The following is a 21,910-nucleotide window of genomic DNA, read 5'->3' as shown; positions in this document are numbered from 1 at the left end:
AGCACACAGTGAAATTTGACCTCTGCATTCAACCCATCCTAGTCCTAGGAGCTGTGGGCAGCATTTGTACAGCAACCAGGGCGTAATGAGGGGGTCGTGCCTTGCTAAAGGGAATCACGGCAGTGCTCAAGAGTTGAACTGGGACCCCTCTAAGAACCAGTCCACACTCTCTACTTTGGTCTGTTCAGGGAACCTCCTGTTCCAATGCCAAGTCTCCACAGACTGAGCTCCTGCTGCCTTAGTGACAGTGCAGATGAGGTCAAGTCTACATCTCTTAGCATCAAGTTTGTGGACACACACAAAAAGCTCTCACAAACAAATGCAGACAGAAACTCACACGTAATATATATATTTTAAAAGCACTTAACACAGCAATGTCCCCAAAGAGCCTCACACAGTATTATCTTTCAGTTCTTAGAAACCTGACCCAATGTATGACCCTGTTGCTTCTGCTAACAAACTTAATGATGGCTCATTAACATATCATTAGCTCTCTGCAATGTGTTTGAACCCATAGGTGAAATGGTTAATGTATAATTCACTGGGTTAGGGTTAGCTTAAAGTCTGTTGTGCTTAAAACTGTCACACTCAAATATGATAGCAAAACTTCAAACTGCATTTGAAACGTCTCCCTTTGTTCCTTGAAACTTCAACTGACAAAATAGCCACTATCTTACAAATGTAGACACCAGACCTCTTTTCTTTTGGTTGACCAATCAAATGCCTATTTATGATGGAGAAGGTGAAACATATTTTGGTTATCATTGTCATTCACATCCTGACCCCTTGTGCCTCAGAGTTTCTGACTTCATGCAACAACAATGTTTTGTTGTTTGATAGATAATTGCCACGATGATAACCCAACTATTAATAGCGTGTGTGTGTGTGTTTGCACGTTAGGGCATGCATGTGGACGTGACACCAGGCACAGGGCCTTTCGTCACACCCTGGGGGAGACACCGCTGCCTCCCCCGTGGGCTGCTAACATGTATGATGGAAAGTGATATATTTAAAAATATCATTTTTTTATATCATTAACATTTAGTTTTTTGAGTCACCAAATGTAGTATAGTTAAGATTGAAATTACAATCCAAGAGTGTAATAAAACATTTACATTTCAAATACAATAATTATCAAATGGGGTTTGTCCTGTTCTTGAATATGACTGAAGAAAGTGAAGAGCCAGAAAAGTTTTTTAAAAAACAAAAAGCTGCTCTAGAAGCACTTTTCAAACCAAATGTCAGAATAATAAAGATAAATACTAGTCTTTTACTGTTCAAACGCATCTTTAATTTCTTGTATTTTCACTATTTACCTGATGGAAGCAATAGAACCATAAAAACACATATATTACAGAATATATACATAAAAATCATACTGTACTTTATTATAATTATATATACGATGCTTTCAATGAAGCTGTGCAGCATCATGTTCTCATTGATATACAAAAACCAGCAGATCCCACAGCACAGTGGGATGTAAAGCCCTGCACACACACAGGTGTTTACAATCAGTCTGATTAGATCTCTGTTTAGGTTGAAGGTAAGAGGAGCCGTGCTGAAATGACAGTGGAGCACAGCCAGGAAACTGTAGAGAAGAGATGTAATCTGCCAAAAAGTGTGCCAGTACTATGAGTGTGCAGTCTTTAACAGATCCATTAAACAAAAAAGAAAAAGGCTTTTATTGTAGCTATTAGCCAGTCCATTAGATAACCGTTTGAAGTTCAAAAGGTCACTGTATTGATTAAAATAGTTCAAGTAAAAGAACGTTAACGGCCGTTCACTGGCTGCAGAGATGCATTTTGACAGTCTCAATAATACCTTCACGTGTTGATCACATTAACAATGGTTATGTTTTATATAAATGTCCCAGTAATGTGTGCCAGCATGAATCGTAAGATTTAGCAGTGATGATCTGCACTTTAGGGAAACATTGCATGAAGCTGCCACAGCTATAAGCCAAAGCAAAAACATTGAATGTCAAATGAAACGGATTAAAAAAACCATGCTGATGTGTTCTTGGCTACCACAAATACATATACATGAAACAAACTAAAAATTGAGAGACACCCCTCCAAAGAAAACAAGAGCTAATCGAAGCTTGGCTGGTCGATGTCGGGGGGGACGGTGCAGCTCGTCAGGCTGGACAGGTAGAGAGCGGTAGCCATGGGAACAAGACCAGCCGACACCTTCAGGATGCTCAGCAGCCGCTTTGTAGCGTAGGTCACACCGTCTGGTGTCTGGAGGGGAAAGCATCACAAAGGAGTTTCAAAGAAACACTACGGAGAAACTTTCAAAAGATGTGTCGAAATGGCGTCGTTTTTTTATAGCATGCAGTCATACTGTTGTCTGTTGTCATGGAAACATGTAGCTGGGTATAGATGAGAGTAACGGCCCGTTCACACACAGGCATGAAAAAAATCTTGAAAAATCTTGATGCTGGGCATGTCTGAAGCTTGCCGATTTTTTACGACCAACGCGACCAACAACCAATCACATGAATCTCCCGCCCCCGACATACAAAGCAATAGCAATGTTAAAACGAAGTAAACTGGATATAAACTCCCCAAACAGGCGAAAACCTACCAGTTTCACCCACTGTCTCTGCCACCTCCCTCCATGCCTGGTTCCTCCGGTTTGTATCCCGGTAAATAGTTCTGGTCGTAAAGAACCGGGTGATTTGCTACCGTAATTTCTCGTTTGGAATATGAGGAAATGAACTGCGGTCTGGCTCTCCCAGCTTGCACGCGGTTTGATTGGCTAGCGCTTGTACTGGCGGGATTTGCATAAACATGATTTGATTGGCTGATGCCAGCTTCGAAAGCATCGGGAGCATCAAAAGTTGAACATTGCTCAACTTTTAATGCTCACGATGCTTGCAAAGCCATGCTCCGCTCCCCACAATGCAGTTCGGCGAAGATTCAAAATCTTCTACGTCACCCCATTCAAGTGAATGGGCGAAGCTTTGAAAGATTTTTTTCATGCCTGTGTGTGGACGGGCCGTAACACCTACGTCACTTCCGGGCAAAAATTACGGCCCGCCTACTTTTGGGGGAAAACAACGCTGTCATTTGAATGGCGGTCAATACAAATTCTGAAGTTTTTGCCAATCCGATCAAATCTTTTTGAAAACCATGGATTTTTGGATCTTCAAAGAGCTCGATTACGATGGCCAGTCAGGCAAACAATTACATTCGATCATTGGTAATCGACAATCGGTCTTGATATATGGTTAAGTTAAAATCAGTAGGCGAGGCTGTAATTTCTCCAGCTGTTACTCTCATGAGCGAGGCGGAACATAATAGTTTTATCATGCCAAAAAGCTGCCGTGTCGTTTATTGAACCTCAAACATTAAACATAATCAAGAGTTCAGTGTTTCTGTACTTCCTCTAAGAAGAAAGGACAGTAGCAGAAGAGCTCTGTGGCTTCAGGCTCGATCGCCATTCAAATGACAGCGTTGTTTCCCCAAAAGTGGGCGGAGCCGTAAAGTGACGTAGATGTTACTCTCATCTGTGAAAATCGATAGCCTACTGCTATATTTAACCATATATCAAGCCGATCGTTGATTTCTAATGGCTTAATGCAATTGTTTGCCTGTCTGGCCATTGGAATCAGGCTCTTTGAAGATCCAAAAACCTCCGGTTTTCTTACATTTCTGATCGGATTGGCAAAAACTTCAGAATTTGTATTGTCCGCCGTTCAACTGACAGCGTTGTTTTCCCCCAAAAGTGGGTGGAGACGTTATTTTTGCCCGGAAGTGACGCATTTGTTACTCTCATCTATAGTTTCTCTAAAGTAAGGATTAGATGCTTTTCTTTGTTGTATATGATAGTAAACTGAATATCATGGAGATTTAAACTGTTGCTAAGACAAACTAAATATCTGGGGGAAATGATAACAGCCATCCCTCAATACCTTTTTTAAATAAATCTAGAAAATAATATCCAGATTAATAGATGAAGACGATATTCCTAATTTGCGGCCCTAATAAAATAACTTTGTCTTCTTTAGACTATTAAAGACCCTCATCAGTGCATGAAATTAAGGATTTTACAGATGGCCCTGAGCCCAATAGAGATTGCCCTGAAAAATGCGCGCGGACGAAATGTCGCACGAAGTGTTTGGGGGGCCTCCCCCTAGAACATTTAGATTTTTGCAGGTCTTAGATGCTGTCTGGTGCATTCTCTCTTGTCCCATAATTACTTACAAAGTAAATGTATTCATGTTCAACATAAGAATAATGACTGAACATAACAGCATAACAGTACAGAACTGTGTTAGCCAAAAAGTGTGTATGTGTGTGTCTCTGTGTGCTTGTGTGTGTGTTGTTAGGGCTGTGCAATTAAATCGTATTTTAAATCGCAATTACGATTTTGGCCTGCCACAATTACAAAAACAACATAATCGAAAAAAAACTATTATTTAGCTTTGCTAGGTTGTGACAGTGCACTACAACATATTTGATCTAATTAATTTTAGTCTAATTTATTTTTATTTATCATATTTATATGTTTAGTAGCTTGTGGAAGTGCGTTCCAAAATATTTGTTGATCTTGTTTATTGGTATTTATTATTTTGATATTATTTATTTAAATATATCATTTATTTAATTTATTTTTGTATTGGTTTTTCAGTTGAATTATACGTTCAGGGTAATCAACAGTTAAAAAGATACTGTTCAAATTATTATTTGTTTTAAAGTTTTTAAATGTTTTCAAAGTCAATGAATAATCGTGATATCAATTATTGACCAAAAATAATCGCGATTATGATTTTTGCCATAATCGTGGAGCCCTAGTGTGTGTGTGTGTGTGTGTGTGTGTGTGTGTGTGTGTGTGTGTGTGTGTGTGTGTGTGTGTGTGTGTGTGTGTGTGTGTGTGTGTGTGTGTGTGTGGTGTGTGTGTGTGTGTGTGTGTGTGTGTGTGTGTGTGTGTGTGTGTGTGTGAGTAACAAGAGCTCATATATTCAGATATTCAGAGCTCTGCTGCCTTGGCTACAATCTTTCATCGTTGCTGTTGTATGATTGGTGTTTAGCTACGGTATTTAGCGTCTACAGCACCTCCGCTTTTAGGGTTGACGTAGACCCAAACGTCGCCCGGAGGTCCCCCGGTGTTGTTGCGGGAGCTGCTGCACTAGCTAACGCTCCACTAGCTAACTCTGCACTAGCTAACGCTACATTAGCAAAACAAACGCTAATTTATTTTTGCAAAAGGTGCAGCGGGCTTCAAACACGTTCCCTCCACTGGTTTCAACCAAGCACTAAATTCAATGTTTTCCAACCAAATACGGTTGAACTTACACTTCCCCATATTTATTTGTAAGTAGATTCGAAGAGACATGAGTTTCTGACTGCCGCTAGCAGAAGCTTGGTTGCTAGGTTACTAGCTGGGTGTTCTCCGATAAGGGGCCGGGGGAAACAAAGTGAGTGATTACTGGTTCCATGTTGATTTATTTCAATACAAATTGTTGGGGCTATTACCGTACTGGTTACTTTGCAGCCCGGACATTTTCCCCAAAACACATTTTAGACGCGATTGCAACACAGAAGTACCTTTCAAATCCCATCATTTTTAAGACCTTCTAAATCATATTTAAGACCTTTCTTATTTTTTTGGTCATATTTAAGACCTTAAATTCAGATTATCAAATGTAAGACTTTTTAAGACCCCGCGGGAACCCTGTGTCAGGCACTGACACGTCTCCACAATTGCCATAATAGGTTGCCCGATCGGGAAACCAGCAGGTGAGGCTTCATTGCCCGAGCTAAATACTAGATTGCCTCGGGCCATCGGGCAGTCGTTAATGTCGAGCCCTGCAATATATCCTGTTCCTGGCTATTGTTCAAATCTGTCTTCCCCTTTTTCTACACATACATTTGTCTCTGTAATGATGAATCAGTTTAAACCATCATAAATCTTTGTGTGAAAGGTTGATTCAAACCTGATCCTCTGCAAACAGCAAGGGGCAGTGCAGCGCTGCAGCCAGCTTCCTGACAGCGTCCAGCCGCTCGGTCGGCACTGACGCGTTACGAGCTACAAGAGACAGATTCATGACAGAGCGGCGGGTCAGACTGAGACACAGAAAGGCCGCTCGTTTAAGAAACAACCAAGGGAGGCATGAGGTACATATAATAGTGATAGATCTATGCTTCATGTTACATCTTTTGTTCCTGTTTTGTCCAACTTAAAATTTGATTCAAGAAGCTGAAGAGAGTAGGAAAACACTTCTACTAAGAACTGAACCCGTCGACGTACCATTAGTAACCATGAAGCAGACTTTTCCAAGTAAATATCCAGGGTCCAAATATTTCAGGGAAGCTTCTGCTGACTGGAAACTATAAGAAGACAACATTATACATGTAAAACGATTAGTTACAATATAATCTATTCAGGGTTCATACAGCTTTTAACAAGTAAAATTCTGCCTTTTCAAGGTACATTTACAGACAATTGAAGCCTTTATCTTATCATTGAAATGACTTTAAGGCCCCATTTACACGGGAACGCAAAGGAAAACGAACCAAATTCGATATCAAAAAAGTCTTACGTTCACACGCAATCGGCACAATTAACGTGTCCGTTCACAGGAGACCGCTCGAAAGCGCTGGAGACGCTGTAGTACATATGCCGGGCCTGTAAGTGGCGCTGTACTTCCGCCACAAAATACACCAAAAGCAGCGAAGAAGACTTCCCGAGCATGGTTGCCATGGTTGCCCTTCTGTTTATTCTCCGCGGTGGATTTAGCAGCACAGGTGGGGAGAGGCAGGGGCCAGGGCTCTGGCTGTTTCTCTTTTTCTCCCTCCCCGAGGCAAGCGTTTGCTCCTGCTGTAAATATCTCCGGTAGTCCACCAGCAGATGAAAAACACCTACCTCTCCGCCTCTTCCAAGGGACGAGGGAACCGTGCGGCAGAGTTTCTCCGCAGCAGCTGATCTCTCTCTCCTGTCCGATAAGACTTCACTCGCGTTTATGTCCATATCGATCAAATCTAGCTGGAGGCTCCTGCTGGGTGCGCTGTCCTGCGAGATACCTGGCTCGAAACACTTGGTTGTTGTTGTTGTTGGCGAAACACATCAGCAATGACGCGGGTGACACAGGGGTAAGCAGGAGAGATGGGGAGAGGCGGGGATATGGCGTACACACGGAGCCGTTTGACCCCCCAGAGCGTTCTGTCCACAGATCTACCCACCTTGGGACCCGTTATCGTTTGAGGGGTCCGTTTCCGCGGTTCCGTTATGGCCTCGTGTGAACGAACGGGCTATATGAAAGAGAAAAGTAGCGGATACAACCCGTTTCGTTCCCGTGTAAACAGCGCCTAAATGCCATTGAGAGAAATTAAGTATCCACAGCAATCAATGTGTGTTACCACTTTGATTACTTCTTTGTCTGGTTTGGGACGTCAGGAGACAAGAAACAAATATTGGACTGTTTCATTGTATTTAATTAAAGACCTTTAACCTTGAAAACATAATGGTACAAGATATTTTTCCTCTGTGTTGAGGTGATTCAAATATAAATATGGGAGGATGTGAAAGTTACCTGAGCTCTGAGGTGAGGTTGATGATAAATACCACCAGGTCTATCCTCGGTCGGCTCTCCTCATTCTCCTTGGGCAGAGGCAGACTCTTAGCTAGTCTCCTGATGGGTAAAATATGAATATGTTCACCTTTTATGTAGCAAACAGAGGATAAATCATACAGACGTTTATGATGTGTTCATGTCATCAGACAATTTAGGTCGAGTGTATGAGGATTTAAAAAATACAATGCATTGACAATAATCAAAACATTAGCATATACAACATTTTTTAAATAATAATAAGGGTTAGAAGATGGTGGTTCCAGTTGTGTGATCACTGACCATTTACTGTGTCTGAGCAGAGCAATTTAAAAGGAGGCAGCAGTACTCACACATACACAGTGACGGCGGTCTCCTCCACCAGAGCGTCTGCTAAACTCTTCTGAAACTGCTCCTCACACTCCACCAACTGGAGTACAAACAAACCATGTTAGCACAAAGCTGGATGATATGACACTGTGATTCAAATTAAAGCAGCACAGGATTTACTGAAGATGTCCTTCAATATGTACTTGAATATGTTGTTGAAATTAACTCAATAGCCTATAATATACTTAATTAGTTGCTGGTACTTTGCTTCAGTTTATACATTGTGTGCAACTTTAATTCTACCCACTATAATTTAAAGACACCATTTTTTTATTCATCTGACAGAGAATACACCTTCATCAGATATCATGTATGTACAGAAAGGTTGTCAGATTCTGCTCACATCAAGTACAATCAGTGTTTCCGCCAGGGGGGCGTCTTGCCGTCATTTGACGGCCTTATTCAGTTCGGGACGCCCTGAACTCGAGCCGAGGGCGTCCAAAAATATTAATAATTCCAGAGAAGATCGAGAGTTTTTATCACTTGAAATGACGAAAAGGAAAAAAGGACAAGGACATCCCTCTGTTGGAGGGGCAAAGGAGTCTGGTGGGATTCTTTTCGGAGTATTGAAGATTGTTTCCCCGACATCGAAGGTGCCTGCTACAGGACAACACGGAACATGCGCGATTTGGAAGCAATGAGCGGGGGGTTTTAGTGGAGCACACGCGTGAGCTGCGAGCCCCGGAGCGGCGATACTGATACCTCATTCACACCAACGCAACTCCGGTTCAAGCTCCGTGCTAGAGCTTTTCAGGTTCAGAACCGGTTTTTCGGTTTAGCTCCGGCTCTTTTCACACTGCCCAGAGTCCGACTGGTGCTGCGTCATTGCATCATCGTTTGCGTCATGACGTAACCGTTTGCGTGCCTGCTTCATAAAGCCAAACCTCGCGGAAACCCCTCACAGCTGACACCGACAACAACAACAATTAGGGATGCTCCGATCGCCAATTTCGGGGCCGATCGCCGGAATCAGTATCGGCCGATACCGATCGCCGATCCAATCGAGTGGGCGGGGCCTAAATGGAAGATTTAAACATCACTTTAAATCTTCCATTTAAATTTGAGAGCATACTTTATGTATTTATTTCACTCAAACCCTGTCCTCACACTCAAATAGTGCCTGCTTGCACTTAGATTTGCTCTGCTTGTGCTCAAACTGTACGCTTGCACTCAGATATATTGCTGCTTACATATTTTTTCTGCTCTCAGATTTATTCTGTGCGCGCTCGAAACTTTTGTGCAACAATCCTGTCAAAATCCCTCAACCAATAGGAGGCCAGGTGTCCTTGCGGATGCGTTCGCTTTACTTATTACAGCGTCCCGTAAGGGCGGTTACTCTTTGGTTTATAAACTCGCCCTCCACGGCTTTTTTTGTTGTGGGGGGGGGGGGGGTAAGCACAGTTAGTATATGTTTATAAAATTCAAATCAAGCAATCTGATGTTTCTTAGCCGTGATATAATGAGCGTATATCCCGGGTATAATTGTAGTTACTTTTCACAAATCAGTATCCCTCCGCGTCTGAGAACCGTTACAACTGTTACATTACGTCCGTTATGAAACTAACTAACTAGGCTAACTAACAAAGCTTAAGATGGAAACATTTAAGGTTAACTTCGACCTCCGGGGTGGCCTTACTATGGAGGAGTGGATTGAGAAGTGCCTATCTCCAGAAAAAAAAAGCACCTAAACGACGTCTAATATGTTCTCTAGCTGTTATTGTTGTTGCATAGCAACCACCTCGCACTATGTTTTGTGCAGAAGGCAACGGAGGGACTATTTTATTTTATACATCATTATTTAATAATAAAAACTATTTAAATTGGAGTGTGTATTTTTCTTTCACATTGCCAGCCACACGTGGTAACCGTTTTATAAATGCAATTGCTCACTTCAGGCCGTGATATACGAATATCTATACAATATGGGGTTGTCGACACTCCGCTTCGCGTCGGGCCGAACCAAGCCGTAGCACAACAGTGCTGGAGCAGAACAACAGTCTGGAGGAAGAAGTGGGCCGGTCGGAAAATTCACTAGCAATCCCCCCTCCCCCCGTTGACAATTTATTAGCGATAACGAGGACCGGTCGAGATTCCCGGGCTGATTTTTAGTCCCAGTACGCCACTGAACGTAGCTATTATGTAAGGTGCTGGTATATATATACTAACTGTGCTTCCCCCCCCCAAAACAAGTTGTAAATCAAAAAAGTGAAGTACATGCTATGTTATAAAGCCGTGGAGGGCGGGAGTTTATAAACCAAAGAGTAACCGCCCTTACGGGACGCTGTAATAAGTAAAGCGAACGCACCCGCAAGGACACCTGGCCTCCTATTGGTTGAGGGATTTTGACAGGATTGTTGCACAAAAGTTTCGAGCGCGCACAGAATAAATCTGAGAGCAGAACAAATCTGTAAACAGCAATATATCTGAGTGCAAGCGTACAGTTTGAGCACAAGCAGAGCAAATCTAAGTGCAAGCAGGCACTATTTGAGTGCGAGGACAGGGTTTGAGGGAAATAAATACATAAAGTATGCTCTCAAATTTAAATACCACGCTCTTGAATAAAGATAGGGAATAACCCCCATAGTATCGAGGCTTGTATCGTTTTGGGCCAGTGACGTCATCGATGACAAACGAAGCCTCGCTGCCTGTCGATACCACGTGACTGCTTCAGGAAGCGATTAAGATCGGTTGAACCACAACGCTCATACCCATGGATGTATAATAAGAACCATATTACCCCTCCTGTACCCGGGCCCGGTGACACGATGGAATCAAGAGAGCTCAGACCCTCACTTATATAGAGGTCGGAACATGTCATAAGTATAAATAGATACAAGCATAAATAAATGTAGGAATACAAACATGAATAAATACAGGAATAAATATGGTGCAGTGTTTTCAGGGAGATTCAGTGTGTGGGCTGTGACTCAGCTGGAAAGCAGTTGACTCATGACCGCAGGGTCTCTGGTTCAACAACTGGTCAATACGTATTTTTTGTTGTTTATAAAAGCTACAGCTAAATGGGATAATGTAGTTAATAAATGTATTCTTTGATATGGTTTAGCCTTTCTCAGGCTACAACATGGTTAAGTTTATGAATGAATGCAAATCCCTCTTTGCAATGTTTTACCAGCCTCCTTAGGCTTTTCATTCACAATCATTCAAAAACAATATTGTTGACATGAAGATATGATTTAATGTTCGTTGTTTAGAGTTATTCTAAGGCTTTACTCATTGGGAACTCGGTATGAGATACAGCACACTGTTGAGATGTCCAATCTGCCTGTTTTACACACTTTGACCAACAGGAGGGTTTGTGTTCAAATCATAGGTTGAAATGAAGCCCATGATGAAGCCTCATGAGATGAACCCTTTTGCGAACCAATTGGCTGGACAGCTTCAAAGCTTCATAAGGCTTCGTCTCGCCATCACTACTAAACACCTTAAGTCCTGTCATCGCGAGCAACTAAAACACAACATTTAAAGCTATAATAAAACACAAACTCACCAGGATGTTCGCTGCGTTCAAACCAGGCAGCTTACTAAAGGGCTTCAGCAAAGACATCCTGATGTAAACACTCAAAACAATCCCTGTTCTGAATAAAATGTTGTAAACAAATCCTCTGCTCATTTCATACTCACTCGCGCTTCTTTTCTGAACGTGCGTCTGACATCACGTTCTTCCCCTGACGTCATCACGCTCTCCCTCCACAGGCAGTAGCTTTGCGCCCCTTGCAGGCTGCTGGGGGTTTCACAGTTCAGCCGTGATGAAGCATCGGAAGTACAGACTTTACTCCTGGAGCAAAACGCTGCATCAGGAATTTAGGAATGTAATGCAGCTGACAGCTGTTAACACATATCTGTTAAAAATGATACATTTGAATTCACATTTATTTAAAAAGCTTTAGTTAATACATACCTCAGATATGTATTTCATATTTTAGCACTAGCCTACTGTGTTATTATGCATTTAATGGATTAAGCCACTGAGCAGTACATTATTGTAGTTCCTAGCTGCAACATTAACAACGCTTAGACCATATTTTGAATCCAATATTATGTAAATAGGCAGTTTTGCATACTTTCTTATGAATGTGTTCTATTTTAATGCTAAAACATTCGACCCTTTACAAATCATTAATGGTTATGGACCTGTAAACTCATATTTGTTATTTATTGTAATTGTAAAAGTTATTTATTTTTGATTGTTTTGTAAACATTTTTTTATTTATTTTTAAATGTGTTTACAACATGGCGAACAAGACGCTGAAGACGATGACCTAATCTTTCATTTTCAAGGAAAATGTGCGCTAGATCCTACACGGTAAGCATGTTGTAACTTCCGGTTGTTGTTGTTGTTGTTGTTGTCATCTCCGGGTATCCCGTGTGCCTGTTCTGTTGCTGATAGCTTATTATCTTAACTTAATCGATCGTTTTAAAACTCTTGATCACGGCAACTGCCTGACGTTGTAATCACACGTTACTACTGCTTAAGCACTCACAACTCTCCTTCTCTTAGCGACTGTAACTCCACAGTTGGCTACACTCTTTTCGGGTTTGCTAACAGTAGCTACTTTAGCTTGATAGCTAGCCATGGCTCTTTCCCCACCCTCGGGTGTTATTTCCTGCTCTAACTGTCTCATGTTTGGTTACTTCCCTACCTCCTTTACTGGTACCGATACATGTGTTAAATATAGTATAGTTGTTAGGTTGGAGGCGGGAATCATAGCCATAGAAGCCCGGCTCCGCATCTTAGAAAGTAACTCAGCTACTCAGTAAAGCCCATGTTAGCCGGTGCGGACCGGCAAAATGTAGCTCCTCTTAGCCATCCCCCGGCAACTCCCGAGCAGCAGGGAGACTGGGTGACTGTTCAGAAGGGGCATAACGCGAAACCCGCAGGTCCCCACCTACCCGTTCACGTATCTAACAGATATTCCCCACTCAGCGAGACACCCGCTGAGAAGCATAGATATGTCTCATAATTATTTGTGTGAACATAAAAATAATTTGTGTGTAAATATTTGATTTGTAAATGTAAAACACCATCCACAAATGCATTTAAAAGATTTGCAAACTCACAAATACATTTGCAAGTATTTAAACTTATCCGGTAAGTTCGAAGTGATTATATAGATAGAAATTAAATGTTGTGTTTATTTGCCATTGCTATGGTCAGGATACGTTTTTGTAAGTAATATTGGGATTTATTTAAACATATGCATATGTTTCAATTGTTTTTTTCTTTTTACAACATTGTCATTTTTGGAGGCATTGATGGCTTCTCCAGAAAGGTGTGTTACAATACTTAAAAATCCATAGACACACACACACACATTTATATACATATGAGAAATGCTAATGTTTTTATCCAGTTAACAGCAAATCCACACATAATGTAGGCCTACTACACCAAACCTCTCCGACTTCAATAATCTGACCGCTATTAGTATTCCTTTCAGCTTTAAAAATAAATAAATGAATTGATTGTGTCTCCCTGATATAGATCATGTACCTTGGAACATCACATGACAACTGTTCTTCTACTACACTGGCATTCTTCAGAGAGTCTGTCCAACAGTTTGGATACCCACTCAGGTACAAATATCTGTCTAAAGTGGAGGTGAGGTAACAGTAGCACCACCTGGTGGCAGAACCCTACATTTAAATTGACAGATGGTGAAAAACAAAAACAAACAAAAAACACGTGAATTTAGAGACCGAAGCCTCCACAGTCACATGCATTCCCGGGGCCAGAGCGGGCGACGTTGAGGCCAACACACTCTCACTCCCTAAGCGTCCAGGAGCCTCTCCTGTGACAAAATGGCATCCAATGTAATAAAAAAAGTCAATCAAAGAACTAGATTCCTATACCGGATCTCCTCTCTGGTAAACAAAAACACCCTGAAAACTCTGGCAGGAGCACTCATTCAAGGGTACTATGACTATGCTTGCACGTCATGGTACCATAGCACCTCCAAGGCACTAAAAATAAAGCTTAAAAACTTGGCAAAATAAACTGGTCAGACTACTGCTTGACCTTTCATCTAGAACCCACCTCACCTCTGCCCACTTTGACAACCTAGGATGGCTTAGAGTAGACGACAGAGTACAGCTACTTGCAATGGGACTGGTCTACAAGATCCACTACACCTCTATGGTACCCATGTACATGTCAAAATTCTTCCCAAAGGTCAAGGAATACCATGATCATAACACCAGAGGGAGCTCCACAAATCATGTGAAACCCAGATTTGGCACAAAAAAGGGGGAATACACGTTTCGCAATTATGCCACATCAAGGTGGAACGCTCTTGCCACAACTGTAAAGGAAAGTAAAACTATACTTACCTTCAAAACCTCTCTTAAAGAGCACCTTCGGGGGAGAGCATTGCAAAACTGGCCCCGGTGATGGTACAAATCTCAACCTGTCGTTCAATGGACAGCTTCCCCCATCCCCCCCCCCCCCCCCCATCTATGTATATACTCGCATTTTAGACTCTGTTACTAACTGTATATCTGTAGACTTGGTATGTCTTATGCCCCGGCCACACGAGGACGAAAACGGCCGTTTGCGTTACTGTTTAGTGTCATATAGACCATTCGGCCATACGAGGACGACCGAATACGGCACTAAACGACTGCGTAAACGATAACGGGTCCCAAGGTGGATAGAACGGCATACGCAACGCTCTGGGGGGTCCAACGGCTCCGTGTGTACGCCCTATACGATCATTTTCTGATAATGATGAGGCAATAGCCACACCTCTCCCCACCTCTGCTGCTCACCCCCGCGTCAAAGTAAACTGCACACTGAATTCAGATTATCTATCTTTCTCTCAATATGGACATAAACGCGAGTGAAGTCTAATCTGACAGGACGGAGACACGCAGCTCTGCTCACCTGCAGCTCCTCCCGCTGTGATGCGGCGGTGAACGGAGTAAAACGCACACTTCAAGTCCGATCATCACCCTTAGCTATTTTATTTATTACCTCTCAAACTACCTAAACTAGATATAAATATGTTTATTTTTACTGTCGGCCGGGTCACTCATTACTGGATCAGCTGCTGCATGAAACAGACACTGGCGCGCTGTCCGAAGAGAGGGAGGAACAAGAGAGGCTCCGTGTATTTTATTATTATAATATATAGATTCGTTATTCATTTGTTTTAAAGCTCAATAAATAACAAAGAAGATCTTTGACCGGCACTTTTATAATTTTGTCAGAAGATTTAAACTTTAATACACGTTGACTGGCGAAAAACTCTGCCCGGTTCCCTCGGCCCCCACCGAGGAGAATAAACAGAAGGGCAACCATGACAACCATGCTTCTTCGCTGCTTTTGTGGAGGAAGTTACAGCGCCACGTACAGGCTCCTGCATATGTACTGCAGCTTCTCCAGCGGTTGGAGCTAAACGGAGCGGTCTCGTGTGGGCAGACACTATCCGGATAACTATTGCGTGTGGACGGAAGCTTGTTTGAGATTGCGTTTGCGTTAATCCTATGCGTTTAGCCGTTTTCGTCCTTGTGTGGCCGGGGTCTTAAATGTCCGGTTAGGATGTATTAGAACGAAATCTAAAATGAAAATTGTAAATAAGCAATCTGTATGTAAAAAAACACCTGTATGTAAATTGTAAATAAGCCATCTGTATGTCAAATATGTCTTATATGTCTTAAATGACATGATGAATTGGAAATGGGGGACCCTGATGTAAACAAGACGAAAGTCTTTCTCTGGTCTGCATCCCCTTAACAATTGTATGTTTTGAGCTGTACTGTACTGTACCCAATATACAAGCTGTTAATAAACTTTTCAATCAATCAAGCGACGTTTGGTCAGTGTCCGTGGCGTCCAGTTGTGACGCTCCTAGGCTCCTTCAGCGTCATAAAGGGACGCAAATAGCTTTCAACTGATTGCTATGTATTCCCATCTGCGGCGGGATTTGACGCTCATGGAAGCACGGCATTCGTTTGTGTCGGCTGCCCTTAAAGGCAATGTGAGCGTCCATTCCCATTGGATAACGGAGAATTGTACACCCGGAAGTAAGTATTCCTCTTACTGTCGATTGATTTTACAGTGATATCTGCACTACTCATCGACTAAAAAACACCAGATTATCCTTGATAATTACACAACATTGATTGGTTTAAATTGTGTGCAATGCTTTTGTATTTTTCCCCTTCGAATCGGAGAAACAAATATTTTTTCGGAGTAAAGGATGGCAGAAGACACTACACTACCCAGAATCCCCAGCTATCGTTTCGACTACACCATGTGCTCTGTTTGACAAACCCCGTTTTTTTCACTATTCATTCCAATGGCTGGCGTCTATGTCACGTGATCTTCAAATTTCTCCCTGCAGAAAAAGAAAACATGGCCGAACTTCGTTTTATTCTCGGTGGAAAATGCCAATTTTAAAGTTAGTTTGGCCATTAAAAAGCATTTTGATGTCATTTGATGCGAGAAATATGAGTTGTTATTTCAGATTATGTGTGCAGTGGATGTACATGATCTTTAGTTTGCTAGTTATTACGAAGATTACTTCAGGAAATCGCGACGTTTTCATTGTTACCAAGGTGGTTGCTAGGGACGCTGCTATCGATATTATTTCTGTTATGTTGTGTAACAGTTTAATGGTGTTATCTTTATTGCTACCCCCTTCCCCGTCAATGTATAGTGTTGGTCCACAGCGCAAACATATTAGTTTAACAAAATCCGCATCTAAAGATAGCCTACGTTATTTTCCCCTGTGCAATTTCAGTCTCAAATCTCACAGCACATCGTCATTAACAAATACCGGAAACAGACCGAACATTTAAAAAAAAAAAAAAAAATACTTTATTCCGAGTGTGCTTGCTTTTCTCTTTGAAAGTCATCACATAACGGCATTGTAATACACGGTTCGGCTGCATTAAATATTACATATCTGCCGTAGTTTTGTATTTATAGAGCCCTGATGAGAAGACTTAGACAAACATGAGGAACTGAAAACGTGACGTGGATTATAAATATATCAGCCATTAAACAACATCTTACATTTCTTTTCACACAATACGTCTCCTTGCAGTATCAACACTAATTCGGCTGACTTTTATATTTGATCCAATTGGTAGATAGGCTGTATTTACACCATAAAGGTGCACAGCTGATATAAAGGGACACCTAGTGGTTAAAGCATGTTATTGAATTTCATTATTTTTATTATTAGATATTAATAGGATCCCTATAAAGTATATTCATTACTCGTTATTCTCTACTAATAGTTAATTAAAGACTGTATATAATGACTATTTTGCACATCCCTTTCAAGATTTTCTAAGGTTTATTGACATATCATATAGGCCTACACAACTATGGTGTAGTTCTGCATTGAATGAAAAACTTGGGTCACAGGTTCCTCAATAGTGCATTACAAGACATCTATCAATATTTGTGCATACCTCCAGCAATGTTAACTATGTTGAAGCACTTATTTTAACTGATATTATACATAATGTATTATACTCTTATAAGATGTATGTAGATATTTCATCTCCGGCCAAATGTTCCAACTTGGGATCAATAAAGTATATCTTATTTTAAGCTGATCGATGGCTACTGCCATATTTGCAAAATTTGCCTCTGAACCTTGACAAGTGCATGTTTCAGGCTTATCAATTAATGTAATGTTATCAATTAACAACAGGGGTCACAAACATAAGACCAGCTGTTAAATAAAGCTCTTCTGACCTTAGCTGGCATGTGTGTATATATATTAATGCTGCCCATTATGGGCACAAGCAATTTTCACCCATTTATTAATTATATGTTTTAAATTTGAGTGTTTCCTATCCCCTAAACCTCCAGGGATGTACACAGTTTAATATTGGCAACTTCTTATTATGGGAAATACGAAAACGTCTTTTAAAACTACAACTCCCAGTAGAGACGTGCCATAGATAGAGAACATGTTGCGAAACAGAATAGCCAGCATGTGTAGTTCTGGGGATGGGGTGGGGGAGGGGGGGACGCGGTGGACCCGTTCAAATCCAGTTTTGGACAGTCTGCCGTGCATGGTTCCATCCCATTTCAAGTGCTGTTCGAGAATCGGCGTAACCCTCGGAGAGCTTGAGGACTATCACGGGGTTTGTCAAACAGAGCACATGGTGTAGTCGAAACGATAGCTGGGGATTCTGGGTAGTGTAGTGTCTTCTGCCATCCTTTACTCATAAAAAACATTTGTTTCTCCGAATCGAAGGGGAAAAAAAGAAGAAGCATTGCACACAATTTAAACCAATCAATGTTGTGTAATTAACAAGGATAATCTGGTGTTTTTTAGTCGATGAGTAGTGCAGATATCACTGTAAAATCAATCGACAGTAAGAGGAATACTTACTTCCGGGTGTACAATTCTCCGTTATCCAATGGGAATGGACGCTCACATTGCCTTTAAGGGCAGCCGACACAAACGAATGCCGTGCTTCCATGAGCGTCAAATCCCGCCGCAGATGGGAATACATTGCAATCAGTTGAAAGCTATTTGCGTCCCTTTATGACGCTGAAGGAGCCTAGGAGCGTCACAACTGGACGCCACGGACACTGACCAAACGTCGCTCCTGGACGCTTAGGGAGTGAGAGTGTGTTGTTGAGGCGCATCTTAAACTGCTGGCTAAAAAATAAATGTAAATACAGTAGGATTGTTATTCACGCCGGTGGTAATGATGTTCGTTTACGCCAATCAGAATGCACCAAACTTAATGTGGAGTCGGTGTGTAGTTATGCTAAAACAATGTCGGACACCGTAATCTTCTCTGGTCCCCTCCCCAATCTGATCAATGATGACATGTATAGCCGCCGCATGTCATAATTTCAGCGCTGGTTGTCTTGGTGGTGCCCAGCAAACAATGTGGGCTTCGTAAATAATTGGACAGCCTTCTGGGGAAAACCTGGTCTGATTAAGAGAGACGGCATTCATCCTACTTTGGATGGTGCAGATCTCATTTCGGCAAACATTTCAGGGCTTTGTGGACTTAATCCATGACAAAGTGGAGTTGAGACCAGGAGGCGGAGTCGCAGTCTTACACACTTCTCTGCGCTCTCTCCTAAGCAGTCATCCATAGGAATCCTGAACCCAATAAAATACCCAATATTAACGGTGTGTGTGTCTGCCCAAGGACAATTTAAGGTAAAACCTAATAGAGGTGTCATACATAATAATACCTAATAAAAGTAAATGTAACAACTACTACCGTGCAACAAAACAGGAAGATTAAATGTGGTCTCTTAAACATAAGATCTCTAGCATCTAAAGCAATATTGGTAAATGATTTAATATCAGATTATAATATTGATATATGCTGTCTCACTGAAACTTGGTTGAGACATGAAGAATATGTCAGCATAAATGAGGCCACTCCACCCAGCCATATCAATACTCATATTGCCCGAGGCACAGGCCGAGGAGGTGGAGTTGCAGCCATCTTTGACTCAAGTTTACTTATCAATACTGAACCAAAATTAAATTATACCTCCTTTGAAAGCCTCGTTTTTAGTCTTACGCATCCGACCTGGAAACATTTGCAGCCAATCTTATTTGTTACAGTGTACCGTGCACCAGGTCCTTATTCAGAATTCTTATCAGAATTCTCTGAGTTTTTATAAACTTTGGTACTTAAAACAGATAAAGTAATTATCATAGGTGACTTTAATATTCATGTTGATAAAAATAGCCTTACTGTTGCATTTAACTCTATATTAGATTCTGTTGGTTTCTGTCAGAGTGTAAATAAACCAACCCACTGCTATAATCACACTCTCGACCTTGTTCTGACTTATGGTATTGAAATTGAGCAACTATTAGTCGAACCGCATAATCCTGCTTTATCCGACCATTTCTTAGTAACTTTTGAAGTACTATTGCGAGACTACAAAGCATTAGTCAAAAGCTCTTGCAGCAGAAACCTATCTGTTAGTGCTATAGCCAAATTTAAGGAAGAGATTCCACCAATACTTAACTCGATAGCATGTCTGCATGTAAGGGAGGAAACTTATACAAAATGTACACCACCCCAAATTGATCATGTTGTTGATAGTGCTACAGATGCGCTGCAAATAAAATTAGACTCTGTTGCTCCTTTGAAAAAGAAGAAAATAAAACAACATAGATTAGCTCCATGGCATAATGCCGAAACCCGCAAAATAAAGCAAAAGTCGAGACAACTTGAAAGGATATGGCGTTCCACTAAACTTGAAGAATCTCGTTTAATTTGGCATATTACTCTCAATGAATATAAGAAAGCACTGCGTAAAGCGAGAGCAGCCTACTACTCTTCATTAATAGATGAGAATAAGAATAATGCAAGATTTCTTTTCAGCACTCTAGCCAGGCTGACAGAGAGCCACAGCTCGATTGAGCCTTCTATTCCCATAGCACTCAGTAGTAATGATTTTATGTGCTTTTTTAACGATACAATTGTTACTCTTAGAAACAAAATTAATGATCTCTTGCCTTTGACCAGTTGTTATCAACAGCTCCCGGAAACGTAAGTTCTAATATTACACTAGTAAACTAGAATGCTTTTCAGCCATTAACCTTGAACAATTAAATTAAATGATTCTCTCTTCTAAACCATCTAAACCTTGCATGTTAGACTCAATTCCAACTAAGCTGTTGAAGGAAGTTTTTCCATTAATTAGCACTTCTTTATTAAATATTATGAATATGTCTTTATTATCAGGCTATGTTCCACAATCATTCAAAGTAGCAGTGATAAAACCTCTTCTTAAAAAGCACAACCTCGATCCAGAGGTTTTAGCCAACTATAGACCTATTTCTAATCTTCCGTTCCTCTCAAAAATTCTTGAGAAAGCGGTTGCAAAACAGCTGTGTGATTACTTAAAAAACAATGATTTATTTGAAGATTTTCAGTCTGGCTTTAGAACACATCATAGCACAGAGACAGCTCTGGTTGAAGTCACAAATTACATTCTAATAGCCTCAGACAAGGGACTTGTCTCTATTCTTGTTTTGCTCGATCTCAGTGCTGCATTTGATACTATCGACCATGATATCCTATTGCAAAGACTAGAGCACTTAGTTGGCATACAGGGAACTGCTTTAGGCTGGTTTAGGTCCTATCTATCTGAATGCTCTCAGTTTGTACGTGTTAACGATGAATCTTCCACGCAAACCAAAGTTAGCCATGGAGTGCCACAGGGCTCAGTGCTCGGACCTATTTTGTTCACATTATATATGCTTCCGTTAGGCAATATTATAAGGAATCATTCTGTAAACTTTCATTGTTATGCGGATGATACTCAACTATTTTTATCAATCAAGCCTGATGAAATTAATCATCTAAATAAAATTCAAGACTGCCTTAAGGACTTAAAAACGTGGATGACCTTACATTTTTTTATGTTAAACACGACCAAAACTGAAGTTATTGTACTTGGCCCGAAGAATCTACGAAACAAACGATCTAAGAATATACTAACTATGGATGGCATTAATTTGGCCTCCAGTGAGACTGTAAGGAATCTTGGTGTTATATTTGATCAGGATTTATCCTTTAACGCCCACATAAAATCAATTTCAAGGACCGCCTACTTCCATCTACGTAACATTGCAAAAATCAGGCATATCTTGCCTCAAAACGATGCAGAGAAACTAGTCCATGCATTTGTTACTTTAAGGCTGGATTATTGTAACTCTTTATTATCAGGGTGTACCAAGTCAGTCAAGTCGCTTCAGCTGATTCAAAATGCTGCAGCTCGTGTACTAACCAGAGTTAGGAAAAGGGACCACATTACTCCTGTTCTGGCTGCCTTACACTGGCTCCCTATAGAACACAGGATAGAATTTAAAATTCTTCTTCTTGCCTACAAAGCCCTTAATGGGCAGGCGCCATCTTACCTTAAAGAACTCATTATGCCCTATTAGGGCATTGCGTTCCAAGAATGCAGGGTTGTTGGTTGTTCTT

General features: G+C 41.2%; 1 protein-coding gene across 2 annotated transcripts; it reads right to left on the bottom strand.

The window, feature by feature from the left end:
* Positions 1-1,268: 1,268 nt before the first annotated feature.
* pane1 (proliferation associated nuclear element) lies at positions 1,269-12,275 on the bottom strand. Of its 2 annotated transcripts, none has more exons than XM_034203253.1 (6): positions 11,591-12,275; positions 7,912-7,988; positions 7,541-7,639; positions 6,259-6,338; positions 5,945-6,036; positions 1,269-2,243 (listed from the first exon to the last, which is right to left on the bottom strand). In XM_034203253.1, the coding sequence occupies exons 1-6, from the start codon at positions 11,642-11,644 to the stop codon at positions 2,094-2,096; spliced, it is 552 nt and encodes a 183-aa protein (XP_034059144.1). In that variant the 5' UTR covers positions 11,645-12,275; the 3' UTR covers positions 1,269-2,093. The 2 variants fall into 2 exon arrangements, with proteins under 2 accessions (XP_034059144.1, XP_034059143.1); XM_034203252.1 differs by having other exon boundaries at positions 11,457-11,656.
* Positions 12,276-21,910: the final 9,635 nt, after the last annotated feature.

The sequence above is a fragment of the Gymnodraco acuticeps genome, unplaced genomic scaffold (genome assembly GCF_902827175.1).
Source record: "Gymnodraco acuticeps unplaced genomic scaffold, fGymAcu1.1, whole genome shotgun sequence".
NCBI classification, from domain to species: Eukaryota; Metazoa; Chordata; class Actinopteri; order Perciformes; family Bathydraconidae; genus Gymnodraco; species Gymnodraco acuticeps.
Note: the sequence above shows the minus strand (reverse complement) of the source record. Positions and strands in the feature narration are given on the sequence as shown.

Coding starts and splice junctions, on each gene's coding strand:
- pane1 (XM_034203252.1), bottom strand. CDS start 11,579: ATGAGCAGAGGATTTGTTTACAACATTTTATTCAGAACAGGGATTGTT. Junction 6,339..7,540: donor AACCTCACCTCAGAGCTCAG/GTAACTTTCACA, acceptor GTCTTCTTATAG/TTTCCAGTCAGCAGAAGCTT. Junction 2,244..5,944: donor TGCTGTTTGCAGAGGATCAG/GTTTGAATCAAC, acceptor TTTCCCCTCCAG/ACACCAGACGGTGTGACCTA.